At 41.5% G+C, this 16,627-nt stretch overlaps 3 protein-coding genes across 5 annotated transcripts in view; 1 reads left to right on the top strand and 2 right to left on the bottom strand.

Annotated features, from left to right (window-relative positions):
- Positions 1 to 203, bottom strand: part of eeig1b (estrogen-induced osteoclastogenesis regulator 1b) — a 77,084-nt gene extending 76,881 nt beyond the window's left edge. The window contains exon 1 of the mRNA XM_029648154.2: positions 116 to 203. The gene's annotated coding sequence lies outside the window, so the exon portion shown is untranslated. The remainder of the gene's footprint in view (positions 1 to 115) is intronic.
- Positions 204 to 3,548: 3,345 nt separating this feature from the next.
- On the bottom strand, positions 3,549 to 5,847 carry naif1 (nuclear apoptosis inducing factor 1). The gene is made up of 3 exons (XM_029658977.2): positions 5,264 to 5,847; positions 4,953 to 4,997; positions 3,549 to 4,544 (listed from the first exon to the last, which is right to left on the bottom strand). The coding sequence occupies exons 1-3, from the start codon at positions 5,706 to 5,708 to the stop codon at positions 4,033 to 4,035; spliced, it is 1,002 nt and encodes a 333-aa protein (XP_029514837.1). The 5' UTR covers positions 5,709 to 5,847; the 3' UTR covers positions 3,549 to 4,032.
- A 7,947-nt stretch (positions 5,848 to 13,794) lies between these two features.
- The window catches only part of slc25a25b (solute carrier family 25 member 25b), a 55,955-nt gene continuing 53,122 nt past the window's right edge, over positions 13,795 to 16,627 (top strand). For 2 of the 3 annotated variants that reach the window (XM_029648120.2, XM_029648114.2), the window contains exon 1: positions 13,795 to 14,635. In XM_029648120.2, the coding sequence (XP_029503980.1) occupies positions 14,282 to 14,635 (354 nt within the window). In that variant the 5' untranslated portion in view covers positions 13,795 to 14,281. The remainder of the gene's footprint in view (positions 14,636 to 16,627) is intronic. The other variant, XM_029648145.2, reaches the window with a different exon arrangement.

Raw genomic sequence — 16,627 nt, 5'->3', positions numbered from 1 at the left:
CCTCCACGCAAACACAAGCGCATGTCAACCAGAGAACGAGGTGAATTAACAGAAAGTATACAGACACAATTACAACTAAGACACTCAAATATGTCAAAGAAAGTAATAGTTTTACCTCATATTCAAAGAGGACAACGTGACATCTCACAGTCCAGCAACACTGACATTCATACTTTACTTTGAACCGTTGTGGGCTGTTCTTGACTCTAGTCCCTCCTATCTTCTAAATATAAATCGAGATGCTTATAAGCACCGCCTTCGGCTCAGAGAATCGTGTAGATTACTTTTTGCATTATGTATAATAAATAACCTGAATTGATAGACAGTATTCATAAACGTCTTAGACATTACAATCAATTTATTTTAACCACCCAAAAGTTATATAATTTTCAGTTCATTAATACTCATAAATCCACATTTTATGGGGAGAAAATGATCATGTTCTTCTACTAGCCTATTATCAATATGTGAAAACATCAAAGTACGTTAATGTGTAGAGTACTCGTCTAAAATAAATAACCTTCACACTGTCATGTCAAATTGTGATTAGTTAAATCTTAACATAGAGCGCCATCTGCTGGTAATTGTAACATTGACGTTGCATCCTAATTTGTATTGAGTCAGCGTTAGCCTACATTTTACAGTCAGCCGTGTCAGTGCCAGCAAACTGTATTTTTCCATCAAACCCAACCAAATCATGAGGAAACAAAAAGGTAATTACTTGACACATTGGAAAGAATTTACAAAAAAACAGAGCAAACTAGAATGCTACAGTATTTTGCCCTAAACAGAGAGTACACAGTGGCAGAATACCTGACCACTGTGACTGACCCAAAATTAAGAAAATCTTTGACAGACTCAGTGAGCATAGCCTTGCTATTGAGAAAGGCCCCCAAAGGCAGACCTGGCTCTCAAGAGAAGACAGGCTATGTGCACACTGCCCACAAAATGAGGTGGAAATTGAGCTGCACTTCCTATCCTCCTGCCAAACGTATTACCATATTAGAGACACATTTCCCTCAGATTACAGACACACAAAGAATTCAAAAACAAATCAAATTTGGATAAACTCCCATATCTATTGGGTGAAATACCACCGTGTGCAATCACAGCAGCAAGATTTGTGACCTGCTGCCACAAGAAAAGGGCAACCAGTGAGGAACAAACATCATTGTAAATACAACCTATATTTATGTTTATTTATTTTCCCTTTTGTACTTTAACTATTTGCACATCATTACAACCCTGTATATACATATATGACATTTGAAATGTCTTTATTCTTTAGGAACTTTTGTGTAATGTTTACTGTTAATTTTGAATTGTTTATTTCACTTTTATTTATTATCTATTTTACTTGCTTTGGCAATGTAAACATAAACTCAGCAAAAAAAGAAACATCCCTTTTTCAGGACCCTGTCTTTCAAAGATAATTCATAAAAATCCAAACAACTTCACAGATCTTCATTGTAAAGGGTTTAAACACTGTTTCCCATGCTTGTTCAATAAACCATAAACAATTAATGAACATGCACCTGTGGAACGGTCGTTAAGACACTAACAGCTTACAGACGGTAGGCAATTAAGGTCACAGTTATGAAAACTTAGGACATTAAAGAGGCCTTTCTACTGACTCTGAAAAACACCAAAAGAAAGAACCCCAGGGTCCCTGTTCATCTGCGTGAACGTGCCTTAAGCATGCTGCAAGGAGGCATGAGAACTGCAGATGTGGCATGGTCAATAAAGTACAATGTTCGTACTGTGAGATGCCTAAGACAGCGATATAGGGAGACAGGACAGACAGCTGATCGTCCTCGCAGTGGCAGACCACGTGTAACAACACCTACACAGGATCGGTACATCCGAACATCACGCCTGCAGGACAAGTACAGGATGGCAACAACAACTGCCCGAGTTACACCAGGAACGCACAATCCCACCATCAGTGCTCAGACTGTCCGCAATAGGCTGAGAGAGGCTGGACTGAGGGCTTGTAGGCCTGTTGTAAGGCAGGTCCTCACCAGACATCACCGGCAACAACGTCGCCTATGGGCACAAACCCACCGTCGCTGGACCAGACAGGACTGACAAAAAGTGCTCTTCACTGACGAGTCGCGGTTTTGTCTCACCAGGGGTGATGGTCGGATTGTGTTTATCGTCGAAGGAATGAGCGTTACACCGAGGCCTGTACTCTGGAGCGGGATCGATTTGGAGGTGGAGGGTCCGCCATGGTCTGGGGCGGTGTGTCACAGTATCATCGGACTGAGCTTGTTGTCATTGCAGGAAATCTCAATGCTGTGCGTTACAGGGAAGACCTCCTCCTCCCTCATGTGGTACCTTTCCTGCAGGCTCATCCTGACTTGACCCTCCAGCATGACAATGCCACCAGCCATACTGCTCGTTCTGTGTGTGATTTCCTGCCAGACAGAAATGTCAGTGTCCTGCCATGGCCAGCAAAGAGCCCGGATCTCAATCCCATTGAGCATGTCTGGGACCTGTTGGATCGGAGAGTGAGGGCTAGGGCCATTCCCCCAGAAATGTCCAGGAACTTGCAGGTGACTTGGTGGAAGTGTGGGATAACATCTCACAGCAAGAACTGGCAAATCTGATGCAGTCCATGAGGAGGAGATGCACTGTAGTACTTAATGCAGCTGGTGGCCACACCACATACTGACTGTTACTTTTGATTTTGAACCCCCTTTGTTCAGGGACACATTATTCAATTTCTGTTAGTCACGTCTGTGGAACCTGTTCAGTTATGTCTCAGTTGTTGAATCTTATGTTCATACAAATATTTACACAGGTTAGGTTTGCTGAAAATAAACGCAGTTGACAGTGAGAGGACGTTTCTTTTTTAAATTAATTTATGTTTCCCATGCCTTTTAAAGCCCTTAAAAGGAAATTGACTACGGGAAGGGTACACACCAGTTTGGCCCACGTGTTGAGGATCAGCGTGGCGGGAGGTGCTGTTGCCTACCTTCATCATCTGGGTCAGCTCGTCAGGAAGTCTAGGACACAGTTGCAGGGGGGTTCGGAGCTTTGTGATGAGCTTGGAGGGCACTATGGCTTTGAAGGATGAGCTGTAGTTGATGAACAGCATTCTTGCTGTTTGGGGTTTTAGGCTGGGTTTCTGTACAGCACTTTGAGATATCAGCTGATGTACGAAGGGCTATATAAATACATTTGATTTACATAGGTATTCCTCTTTTCCAGGTGGGATAGGGCAGTGTGCAATTGCGATTGCGTCGTCCGTGGATCTGTTGGTACGGTATGCAAATTGTGGTGTAGGTGATATGAACACTTCATGATGACAGAAGTGAGGGCTATGGAGTGAGTCATTTAGTTCAGTTACCTAGCTTTTTGGGGTACAGGAACAATGATGGACATTTTGAAGCAAGTGAGGACAACAGACTGGGAAAGGGAGGTTGAATATGTCCAGAAACACTCCAATCAGCTGGTCTGCACATGCTCTTTGGATGCTGTAGAGTACCATAAAACATAGAGAACAGGTTAAAAAAGACTAAAGGAAAAACTAATATTTTATGGTATCATTTAAAGAAAGAGTTTATTTTTGTTGCATTGATTTAGAAAATAATTAGCAAATTCTGCACAGAGATAAAAATGTGATGTAACTATGGCCCACTGGCTGTAAAGAAAAAAAAGTATTTAATTCCAAAATCAATCTAGTCATGCTGACTAAGAAGAAAAAGGGTTATGACAATCCGGTATACTCTTTTTAGTCAGTATGGCTAGGGTCAATTACACCAATCAATAGCAGAAAATGTCAACTTCATTTTACAACCAATACAGCAACTTATCTCTATCTAGATATGCATTTCTAGAACTACAACCCTAAACCTAAATTCTTGTTCTAAGGCAACTTATTACAATTCTCTCTCTCACAAACATGAGCAAGCTCACAAATGCATTTCATACACCCTCTCTCATTCACGCACACACACACTTTCTCATTCTCTCTCTCTCACACACAAACAAAAACAAACAAACACACACACACACACTGAGTCTTTATTAGCCTTCGTCTGCTGGTTGTGGAGGCGGGGTCTTGGGCCTCTGTTCTGAACCCTCTGCAGCAGCCCCAGAGCTGTTGTTGGAGTTGTCAGTCCCGCTCTGCAGGAACTTCCTCAGGTCCTTGAGAGCAGGCCTCATCATCTGAACCAGGGCCAGCAGGGCTGCCTGGGTTCCCTCCAGGGCCTGGGCCTGCCTCTCCTGGGCGTAGGCCTGTGCTTCCTGGGACCTCCGGATCATCTGCAGCAGCTCATTCTGGCCCTCCAGGTGCTGGGCAATCTGCCTCACGTGCACATTGGTGACCCGCTGTTCTTGGAGGAGCCGGGCTGAGTTGAGGGCGATGCGGCTCTTCAGCTCCTGGGGCTTGGCCTGGCTGTGTGGCGGAGAAGACGACACTGACGTCAGCATCTCCACCGGATGCGACTCCACAGCGGTCACCACGGTGGGCGTGGCTTCAGTGGTGGTGCAGTACTCAACCACACCGCCTTCTTCCAATGTGTGGTATGTGGTCTCGACTGGTGGAAAGAAAGATGGTTTTGCCTGTAAGTATAGGATTATTCACTACTGGTCTTGGAGATATACAGGCTGATTCAACTATTCATCAAGACCCTTGATTAGCTGAATGATTCAGCCTGAGAATCAGACTGAGTCCAATGTGGCTCTGTTGGTAGAGCATGGTACTTCCAACACTAGGGGTGTGGGTTTGATTCCCATGGGGGACCAGGGCGAAAAAGTATGAAAATGTATGCACTCAGTACTGAAAGTTGCTCTAGATAACAGCATCTGTTAAATGACTGAAATATAAATGTATTAGTGCTGGGGGGGGGGCTGCACACCCTGTTGTTCACCTCAAGTAAAGTGCTAAATTAATTCAAAATAAATTATAATGCCAAACATTTCAAACCTTGGAATAAACTACTTACCATCTAATTTAGTCTCCTCGCATGATGCTGAAGCTGTCTGAAGGCCTATACATATCAGAGAAAGAAAAGGTCAGGAGAGGAAATTGTAAAGAAAAAAAGTGTTTTGAAAAGATTAAGCAATGTATTGAAGCAATGTTTTTCCTTTAATTTTGGGTGGCAATCTGAATAAATGGCTATTGCGACATAAATAACATTATTTACATATATTCACACTATTAGTGTGTAACATTGGAACTGACGAACAGTAATTCACTCTAGCTCTTTATGCAAATTTCATTACAGTCTGGTTAAAAATATTGTGAAAATCGTACTCTCTGTGAGTGTCACGGTGGTGGCTGAACTCATAGTAACAGGTAAAGTTATCTCAGCATCTGGGTCTCCAGTAGGTAAACTGATGATAGTCGCCTCTCCCAAAAGGTTACAAATACGCTGCTGCATAGCAGTGAGGATGACGTGAACCGGAGTGCAGTCGGTAGTGGTCTCCTCAATTGCCGCCCTAGCCTGGGCCACTTTGCGCCTCACCTCGGTCTTCATATCCGACCACTTCTTCTTGACTTCAGCCAACTCTCTTGGGCATGTTGTTACAGCGTTCACCTTCTTCAGAATTTCTATCCACGCGTTATTCTTTGCTATGTGAGTGACTCCAGCATTGAAGTGGTTAACGAGTGTGTGCTTTTGTTTCTCTATTTCCTCCACAATAATTTCGACCTCCCTCTCTGAAAAATTCATTTTTCTTTTTTTTGTATTCGATGCCATATTTGAATAAATTCCTGTTTTTAAAATACAATTGTGCGTATTGTACGCAAAAATAGTAGGATTTACTCAATTGATCTGCGCAACGTAATGGCTTCCAGAATCGGCTTCTTCTTCTTCTTCCTACAAACAACGCTTACGTTCGTTGTGCTTAGATCTCCGCCCAACCTACCAATGTAGCGCCATGATTGGTTACATTCTGAGGTTCCTCCAGTTTTACCTGCTACCGTTGGCTAAACCAAATGCCAATCGTTAATCCTCACAAAACGATTTATTTTTGTAGTAAAAACAACAACAAATTGATAAAATGATAACATTGCATTAATATATACAATAGGCTATGTTGTGATGTGGATGTTTTGTCATGAGATGGTGAGTCTAGTCATTATGTTTTCATTTACGTATTTAAATTCACCGGTTTCCTTGTGGGTCTGACAAATGTACATTTAACGATGGTGATTGGCTACTGGACCTTTCCATCATGCGCATTCCAACACCCTCCCCATTCAGACGTCGCGCTTTTCCAGTCACTCTTTGAACGAGTTCGTTTTGCATGGCCCGGTGCCACAGGGGGAGGAGTTTTAATTTTAGACCATGTCATCAAAGATTTTTATAACTATGCCAAGATAGACCAGTGCCTGTCGTTATCAAATGGAACACATTTGTCATAGAGGGCAGAAAAAGCAAGGAGGTGGGCAGGCCTATTTCTATTTTGTCCTGTTTATCAAAAGTATTGGAAAAATTGTTAATAATCAACTGACTGGCTTTCTTGATGTCTATAGTATTCTCTCGGGTATGCAATCTGGTTTCCACTCAGGTTATGGTTGACTTTTAAAAAATGGTTTTAACAGCTTTCTTTTTAGAAGAATGTTGAATGGTCTTAATGTACTGCTCGAATTCCTTATAGAAAACACAGAAGAGTGTTTTTTATGAGTGAATTTACATTTATGAATATGCAATCTTTCCATAAGCACAATTAGATTTATGAGGTAAAATTGTTTTTCTTTATCCTTATTATGGTTAAGTAAACCGAGCAGCACATTCTCCCATAAAAAAACAAAAGTCATCAAGAATATTAACAATTATAAAACTGAATATCTTTCCATAATTGTTTTACATGTAGACAATGCCAAAATAAATGCTAAACTGTTTCTGGATGCTCAACACAAAAAGTACAGTCAATGTTAATGTCTTTTTTAAGTTTCTTCGAGTAATGATTCACAAGGTAATACAATACTTATGGATCATTCTGAAAGAGACCTAATTTGACCTTGTTAACAAGCAGGTATTTGTGTGGTAATAACCATACTTTTTTTCAACAGATATTAATGACCAATGTAAGTTGTGAAATAAGGAATGGATACAATATCCCTTTGAAATAAAGCACTTATAGATCTGTTGTTTTGAGGGAGCAAGGAGAAACCAGCATTTCCTATTGGTGAGTCAACTGGATTAAGCAAGGGTAGGTCAAGAAGATGAGGTCTGGCTACACCTCTAAACAACATGAGAGTTCCAGATGGAATAGCATCAAATACTATGGCGAACTCTCTAGGTGTAACAGGGATATTGTAACGAGATAAAAAAAATCCTCACAATTGAGTAACAATCCTTCTGCATTAAAAAGTTTACTCACCAGCAGGATATGATTATTAAACCAGTTCTTAAAAAATAAAGACTTGTTTCTATGCAAAATGTCCTTATTGTTCCAAATTAAATACCTATGCGGGGGAAAATTATTTATATATTAACGACCACACTAAGAATACTTGTCTATGAAAAGCAGATCATTTTGTAGGAATCTTATCAATGTTTTAGTTACAAAGTAACATAAAATTGAGGCCACCAAAACGGGGGAAGATATAATGAGGGATGAGATTTCAAATAGAAGTTGGATTCTTTAAAACCTCTAGTGACTCCCCATCCCGGATGAGGGAGCGTAATCATCGACTGACACTAATTAACATAACACAACAGACATAAATATTCCTAGAAAATATTCCTATTCATGAAAATCACAAGTGAAATATATTGAGACACAGCTTAGCCTTTTGTTAATCACCCTGTCATCTCAGATTTTCAAAATATGCTTTACAGCCAAAGCTAGACAAGCATTTGTTTAAGTTTATCGATAGCCTAGCATAGCATTTTGTCCAGCTAGCAGCAAGTAACTTGGTCACGGAAATCAGAAAAGCAATCAAATTAAATTGTTTACCTTTGATGAGCTTCGGATGTTTTCACTCACAAGACTCCCAGTTAGATAGCCAATGTTCCTTTTTTCCAAAAATATTATTTTTGTAGGCGAAATAGCTCCGTTTGTTCTTCACGTTTGGCTGAGAAATCGCCCGGAAATTGCAGTCACGAAAACCCCGAAAAATATTCCAAATTAGCTCCATAATATTGACAAAAACATGGCAAACGTTGTTTATAATCAATCCTCAAGGTGTTTTTCAAATATCTATTCGATAATATATCCACCGGGACAATTGGTTTTTCAGTAGGACCGATTGGAATAATGGATACCTCTGTATTTTACGCGAGAATCACTCTGGGAGCCATCAGGTGACCAGTTGCGCAATGTAGCCGCTTACGGGTATTCTTCAACATAAATGCGTAAAACTACGTCACAATGCTGTAGACACCTTTGGGAATACGGAGAAAAAGTAATCTGGTTGATAGCCCATTCATTGCTCAATAGGGACGCATTGGAACGCAGCGCTTTCAAAACATGAGGCACTTCCGGATTGGATTTTTCTCAGGCTTTCGCATGCAATATCAGTTCTGTTATACTCACAGACAATATTTTTATAGTTTTGGAAACATTAGAGTGTTTTCTATCCTAAGCTGTCAATTAAATGCATATTCTAGCATCTTGTCTTGACAAAATATCCCGTTTACTACGGGAACGTTATTTTTCCAAAAATGAAAATACTGCCCTCTAGTCACAAAAGGTTTGAAATGTTTAGCCCAATTTATCTTAAAAGTATTATTCAAAGTAGGAAAATCTAAAAAATTGAGACCACTATATTCGTATGAGTTCATAACAACAGATTTCCTAACATAATGTGTACGATTTTTCCAGATGAAGTTGAAAAACACCTGGTCAACTGCTTTACCTATTTTGTTGTCAACATGTAGGGACTAGACTGTATAAGTAAGTCTGGAAATACCTTCAGCTTTAGAAAGAAATACTCAACCTTTCAAGGATAAATCCCTCTACAATCAATGGTTCAACTTCTTTTTGTTAAAAAAAATAATAGGTATGAAATTGAATGAGCATCTTTCCTGTTGATCCTTAAATATGGTAATTCCAAGTATGTTACTTTTCCCTTGACTGGAATATTGCATATAGAGGGTATCACACAGTCTTTAACAGCAAACAATCCACACTTATTAAGGTTTAGGCAAAGACCAGATGCTTTGGAAAATATATTTATCACATCGATTGCCCTAGTAATCTGGTCAGCATCTTTCAAAAAGAGGGTGGTGTCATCTGCAAGCTGACTTATGATAATATCTCTGTCAGCAATAGAGATCCCTTTTATATCGCTGGATTTAACAGAACTTGTAAGAAGTTGGGTTGCAAGCAGGAAGAGGTAAGGCAAAATCTGGGCAACCTTGCCTAATTCCTCTTTTCAAATCTAGGAGAAGTGCCATGCTTTAATTTAATGGAACTGTTCCCATTCATATAAAGAGTTATAATAGTACTAGGAGGGGTGCGTCACTTGAGTGGGTTGAGTCACTGACGTGGTCTTCCTGTCTGGGTTGGCGCCCCCCTTGGGTTGTGCTGTGGCGGAGATCTTTGTAGGCTATACTCGGCCTTGTCTCAGGATGGTAAGTTGGTGGTTGAAGATATCCCTCTAGTGGTGTGGGGGCTGTGCTTTGGCAAAGTGGGAGGGGTTATATCCTGCCTGTTTGGCCCTGTCCCGGGGTATCATCAGATGGGGCCACAGTGTCTCCTGACGCCTCCTGTCTCAGCCTCCAGTATTTATGATGCAGTAGTTTATGTGTCGGGGGGCTAGGGTCAGTCTGTTATATCTGGAGTATTTATCCTGTCTTATCCGGTGTCCTGTGTGAATTTAAGTATGCTCTCTCTAATTCTTTCTCTCTCTCTCTCTCTCTGAGGACCTGAGTCCTAGGACCATGCCTCAGGACTACCTGGTATGATGACTCCTTGTTGTCCCCAGTCCACCTGACCGTGCTGCTGCTCCAGTTTCAACTGTTCTGCCTGCGGCTATGGAACCCTGACCTGTTCACTGTGATTACTATTATTTGACCATGCTGGTCATTTATGAACATTTCAACATCTTGGCCATGTTCTATTATAATTTCCACCTGGCACAGCCAGAAGAGGACTGGCCACCCCTCATAGCCTGATTCCTCTCTAGGTTTCTTCCTAGGTTTTGGCCTTTCTAGAGAGTTTTTCCTAGCCACCATGCTTCTACATCTGCATTGCTTGCTTTTTGGGGTTTTAGGCTGGGTTTCTGTACAGCACTTTGATATATCAGCTGATGTATGAAGGGCTATATAAATCCATTTTATTTTATTTTATTTACTACAAAATAATTCCCCAAAACCAAATTTCTCAAGGGAGAGAAATAGAAACTCATGTTCCACTGTATCGAAGGCTTTATAAAAGTCTAAGAAGACAATAAATCTATCTTTGAGGATTAGATCAGAATAGTCAATAAGGTCTAACACCAGTTGGATATTATTAGAGATATGTCTATTCCTCATGAAGCCAGATTGGGTCTCCCCACCTCTTTAAGGAATACCTAGGATAGGATAAAGTAATCCCTCTCACCCCCCCCTTAAAAGATTTAGATGCACTACTGTTCCACTGGATGTCATAAGGTGAATGCACCAATTTGTAAGTCGCTCTGGATAAGAGCGTCTGCTAAATGACTTAAATGTAAATGTATAATTGAGTCCAATACTGCCTTCATTCTTTTTGCAAATATAGAGGCTAATAATATGTTGTAGTCATTATTGAGCAGACAGATTGGACGCCAATTATCGAGGAGAAGCAAGTCTTTCTTGGGCTTAGGTATTAATGTAATCATACCTTGAGTCAAACTGTCAAACTATTATTTGGGTGAATTTTGGTCCATTCCTCCTGACAGAGCTGGTGTAACTGAGTCAGGTTTGTAGGCCTCCTTGCTCGCACACGCTTTTTCACAATTGGCCTAGCGTCATCCGGGTTAGGGAGGGGTTGGCCGGTAGGGATATCCTTGTCTCATCGCGCACCAGCAACTCCTGTGCAACACCGACACATTGGTGCGGCTGGCTTCCGGGTTGGATGCGCGCTGTGTTAAGAAGCAGTGCGGCTCCCGTACGGGAGTTGTAGCGATGAGACAAGATGGTAGCTACTAAAACAATTGGATACCACGAAATTGGGGAGAAAACGGGGTAAAAATTCACAAAAAAAAGAAAGAAATACATCCACAGGTACATCTCCAATGGACTCAAATGATGTCAATTAGCCTATCAGAAGCTTCAAACTTGTATTCATAGGAGTGGACTTTCCCAGCGGCCATAACAATGTTGTTACAGTTGATAACAAGACAAAGAATATTTCTCAAATATTATTTTTTTAATTTATTTTTTTACCCCTTTTTCTCCCCAATTTCGTGGTATCCAATTGTTGTAGTAGCTACTATCTTGTCTCATCGCTACAACTCCCGTACGGGCTCGGGAGAGACAAAGGTTGAAAGTCATGCGTCCTCCGATATACAATCCAACCAGCCGCACTGAGTCTCTGATGGCACAGCTAGCGCTGCAGTACAGCGCCCTTAACCACTGCGCCACCCGGGAGGCCCTCAAATATTTTAATTGATAGATGGCCTCTGGGAACACATCAGAGGTAGCTATCTATAGGTAGCCTATGTTGACCACCAGGCACAGCTTATGACAGTTCTCAAGGAGGAAGGTTGATTTCGGATCCTGTGATGAAAGTGCGCCCTCCAATGAAGTAAGCCGCTTTTCCTTCTTTTCGTGCTTTTTCCATACTGGCCACAGTTTCTCCCTCTTTTCTCTGTCTGCTTTCGAGAGGTCTTCAGCAATCCGCAGATTTTTATCGCTTAGGAAAGTAGATTTCTTGGCTGCTTTCCAAATGGCATCCCCGTATATCCGTGATGTGAATTGGAGAATGACACCTCTGGGCTTGGAGTCACCCTGCCTTCTCGTGCCGAGGCGATGTACAGTGTCGACAACATCTGCTATCTTAGCCTTCTCCACAGGTAGGATAGCTTGGCAGACTTTGATGGTCTCTTGCCGCACGTTCTCCTCATCTGCACCGGGAACTCTATACAGTCTCAGATTCCACCGTCTGGTGTAGCTTTCGAGTTCCGTGATTCTTCTTTGGCACAAGTCCATCTTTCCCTCTCCTTTTCGAAACGCTCTTCGATGTGGGCGACCTTCTTCTTAGCATCCTTAATTTACATGCATGCAAAGTCAACAGTTTTTTTTAAGCCCTCGATTTTCATTGCGTTCCATTTTCTCTATGGCATCGGACCTTGCATTGATGAGCCTAGAAAGAGTGGCAATAACATCATTGGCAGCGGCATCTTGGCCCAGTTCAAACATGCCTATCTTGGAAGCTGGAGGTTTGTTTGGGGTTATAGGCAAAGAAGGAAAATCCTCGTCTGATACGGTTATTGATGTCACCATTGCTCTTGATTCTAAGCAATATTGTGCTGCTATTTTTATTGACTTGGCCAAAGCTTTTGATGCGGTAGATATTTCCATTCTTGTGGCCGGCTAAGGAGTATTGGTGTCTCTGAGGGGTCTTTGGCCTGGTTTGCTAACTACCTCTCTCAAAGAGTGCAGTGTATAAAGTCAGAAAATCTGCTGTCTCAGACACTGCCTGTCACCAAGGGAGTACCCCAAGGCTCAATCTTAGGCCCACGCTCTTCTCAATTTACATCAACAACATATCTCAGGCAGTAGAAAGCTCTCATCCATTTGTATGCAGATGACACAGTCTTATACTCAGCTGGCCCCTCCCCGGATTTTGTGTTAAATTCTCTACATCAAAGATTTCTTGGTGTCCAACAAGCTTTCTCTACCCTTAACCTTGTTCTGAACACCTCCAAAACAAAGGTCATGTGGTTTGGTAAGAAGAACGCCCCTCTTCCCACAGGTGTTATTACTACCTCTGAGGGTTTAGAGCTTGAGGTAGTCACCTCATAGTCACCTCATACAAGTACTTGGGAGTATGGATAGACAGCCTTTCTCTCTACCTTCTTGTCCTTTGTGCTGTTGTCTGTGCCCAATAATGTTTGTACCATGTTTTGTGCTGCTACCATGTTGTGTTGCTACCATGCTGTGTTGTCATGTGTTGCTGCCTTGCTATGTTGTTGTCTTACGTCTCTCTTTATGTAGTGTTGTCTCTCTTGTTGTGATGTGTGTTTTGTCCTATATTTATATTGTATTTATTTTTTATTTTTAATCCCAGGCTCCCGTCCCCGCAGGAGGCCTTTTGCCTTTTGGTAGACCGTCATTGTAAATAAGAATTTGTTCTTAACTGACTTGCCTAGTTAAATTAAGGTTCAATCATTTTAAACAATTTTAAAAGCCAAGCACGAGATAGTGAGATTCTATTGGCAAGTTCTAGCGTTTATTTGCACATTTCCATTAGGGAACTTGCTATGTGAAGTATGCATGAACAATAACTAAATTCACCCTTGCAATAAACAACACCATTTTTTAGAAAGTCTACAAAACACAGTCCACTTTGTTTCTTACAAATTCTAGTTTTAGAAACAGAAAACAGTATGGAGATCAAATGTTCCATCAATTAGAAAATTAGCAGAATGTCTGCCAAAATCCATTGCGCTCCATCTTTTCCCATTTCTGGCCACTGGGCTTCCTCTCATCACCATATTTGGTAGTGAGCAGAAACAGCAACCGAATGCGTCACATTTATACATCCGGTGAAATATCTGGCTCATAGCTGGTTCTTTCTGTGATTCCATTGGTCAAGTGGTAACTCACCACCAACTCGGGGAACCGGGCCATGCAAAACGAACTGTCCCAATTTGTGGCAGGAACAGCCCTCTTACTATACCGGTTTATTATGTGTCATCACTATCAAACCGACCGCCAATTCAAACGGGAGGATTTCGCCGGCGCCTTAGTCAAGACAGGAAAGTGGACCTCTTCACGACAAGTAGAAGGTATCTCTGAAGTGATTTTCTTGGCACTGAAACTTGTCTAACGTTACATTCCAATCCGCGTGCGGCTCAGCATCCACCTCATTTCTCAGCTGTAGCTAACGTTAGCTGGCTAATATGCCAGTTGCTAGTAAACCAAACAGAGTTAGCAGATAATAAGTCAACCGTTTTGGACTAAACAGGCATAACAGTGAAATAAGAAAGTTACATTGCAAAGTCTACAACATTTGACTGTTTTGTCTGTAGTTACTACTTTAGCTATCCTTAACAATGTGGGGTTATAACGCACGTGACATGGTGGCGAAAATAGACGGCTAGCAAAGCTACCACACGTCACCTTAAATTTCGATATTGTAAAAAAATCGTCATTGATTGTAGTAGTTTGACATTATTGGTTCCATCCGTATGATGCACCAGCAAGGGACTTTTGTGTCACCCTTACTCAGCGGGGTCTTTTGTCAATGCCGAACAGAGGATGCTTCTGCCCCGGATGGAGGTGCTGGGGGCGCATCCTCATCATCTTTCACATCCTCACCTTTAACTCGGGAGCGTCCGTTGTCAGTAGAAATCACAGGTTCCTGTGATGACTCCTGTGAGCCATCATACCCATGCGAACTTTGTGGTGGACCCGAGCAGGACCATAGACTAAAAGTGCTGTTTCAAGTCCTGGACGTGAATGGTGATGGGGGCATCTGCGTCAACGACCTGTCCATTGGGCTCAAGAAACTGGGGGTTCATCGCACTGAACTCGAGCTTATGGTAAGTGTGAGGGTTCATATCTCGATATAAAGTAAATCAATGACTTATTGTGATGTAGTAGGTGAGAAGCAGTGAGTTCAAGCAAGCTATTTAGCACTGTGACAGGATAAACAGTTTATGTTGACTCCCTGGTTAAGTGGTTTTTAAAAAACATTTTTGAGTTGGTGGGAAATATGATTTTTCTAGCCCATAAAGTCCTATAACAGATGTCTTTGATTTAAGATTAGTGTCTAATATGGAATGTTGTGAAAATGTGAATTTTCCATTTCTGTAGGTTCCCACTCAGTTGTTCTTATACAGTGCATGTCCCTTAAAGATGCAGTCTGGGATCTTGAGCGCTTACAAATTTGTAAAATGTTATGCAAATTTCAGGACTTAACATGGATGACCGTACACATTTGGGCACAATTTTCAAGGACCCATTTTGGCTTGTGAGCACTACTTTCAAATCTACTAGCTGAAATTATGCAAAAACTCTGGAGCATCACTTCCATGAGACTGTGGTTCTAGGCAGTTACAAAGAAAAAGCCATATCTCAGACTGGCCAATAAAAATTAAATATTAAGATGGGCAAAAGAACACAGACACTGGACAGAGGAACTCTGCCTAGAAGGCCAGCATCCCGGAGTCGCCTCTTCACTGTTGACGTTAAGACTGGTGTTTTGTGGGTACTATTAAATGAAACTGCCAATTGAGGACTTATGAGGCATTTTGTTTCTCAAACTAGATACACCAATGTACTTGAGCCTGTAATTGAACCCACAAATGCTGATGCTCCAGATACTCAACTAGTCTAAAGAAGGACAGTTTTATTGCTTCTTTAATCAGAACAACAGTTTTCAGATGTACTAACATAATTGTAAAAGGGTTTTCTAATGATCAATTAGCCTTTTAAAATTATAAACTTGGATAAGCTAACACAACGTGCCATTGGAACACAGGAGTGATGGTTGCTGATAATGGGTCTCTGTATGCCTATGAAGATATTCCATAAAAAATCTGCCGTTTCCAGCTACAATAGTCATTTACAACATTAACAGAAATACAGTGTTGATATTGATTCATTCGATGTTACTTTAATTGACCAAAAATGTGCTTTTCTTTCAAAAACAAGGACATTTTCTAAGTGACCCCAAACTTTTGAACGGTAGTGTACATAAAACTAAAGAGGGGCTGAGGAGGAGTAGGCTATAGCAAGGATCACCAACCGGTCGATCGCGATCGATCACCAAACGTTTATGTAGAAAAGCTCCTATTTTTTGCGCTCCTCTTTTCTCTTTATTTTTGTCTTGCTCTGTTGGCGGTCAGTGGACTTGATTCAGAAGCCCTGCGCGCCGGGTAGGCAAAGTGTTCCCCTTTTGAACCATTTCATTTGTCTGAAGGGACACATTCCGCCAAGCCGGCAAACCAGGACCGCTGTGGCCTAATCAAGTGCGCCTACAGCGCTGGCCAATCGGATAGCTCAAATCACCGTGCCTACAGCTTCCACGACCCCAGAGCAAATTTTCATACTAGCCTTCGTGAGATTTCATAACTTTTAAAACCATGACCGGAAAGACTGTCAAAGAATACAGCGAAGAGTTTCTGTTTTTGAGTGCGTTCATGTCTGTGTTTCTTCAGCTCTGTCAACCCTGTTTTTATTCAACACTTTTACAAAACATAAAATGCTTTTCTTCCTACTTCCACTCGCGCTGTGATGAATGAGTAACAAAGTTTATTGATAGGTCTGCATTTTTATTATTAGCAGCTCGTAGTGTCTTTTAATATCAATACATATTTGACTTTCTCTGGTCATGGGAACAACATGAAGACTGTGTCCCCTCTCTCCGGTCAGACTCGCCATAGGAAAGGGTAGAGCAGGGACCGTGAGAGGTGGACCCTCTGATGCTCTCCCTCCCTCCGCAGCTACCATCAATCCAGTAAAATAAAAAAGCAAATTATTTAAATTTATGCTCAGCTGTGCCTCTCAAGTGATACAACAACTGATCTATT

This window comes from Oncorhynchus nerka, linkage group LG4, assembly GCF_034236695.1.
Source record: "Oncorhynchus nerka isolate Pitt River linkage group LG4, Oner_Uvic_2.0, whole genome shotgun sequence".
In the NCBI taxonomy this organism is placed as follows: domain Eukaryota; kingdom Metazoa; phylum Chordata; class Actinopteri; order Salmoniformes; family Salmonidae; genus Oncorhynchus; species Oncorhynchus nerka.
The sequence above is the reverse complement of the archived record's forward strand: the minus strand, read 5'-3'. Positions and strand labels throughout refer to the sequence as shown.

Bases quoted from the DNA above. Each gene is read 5' to 3' on its own strand.
- naif1 (XM_029658977.2), bottom strand. From the start codon at position 5,708: ATGGCATCGAATACAAAAAAAAGAAAAATGAATTTTTCAGAGAGGGAG. The intron at 4,998-5,263 runs GTACGATTTTCA...TGATATGTATAG, and splicing joins CACCGTGACACTCACAGAGA to GCCTTCAGACAGCTTCAGCA. The intron at 4,545-4,952 runs GTAAGTAGTTTA...TCTTTCCACCAG, and splicing joins CGAGGAGACTAAATTAGATG to TCGAGACCACATACCACACA.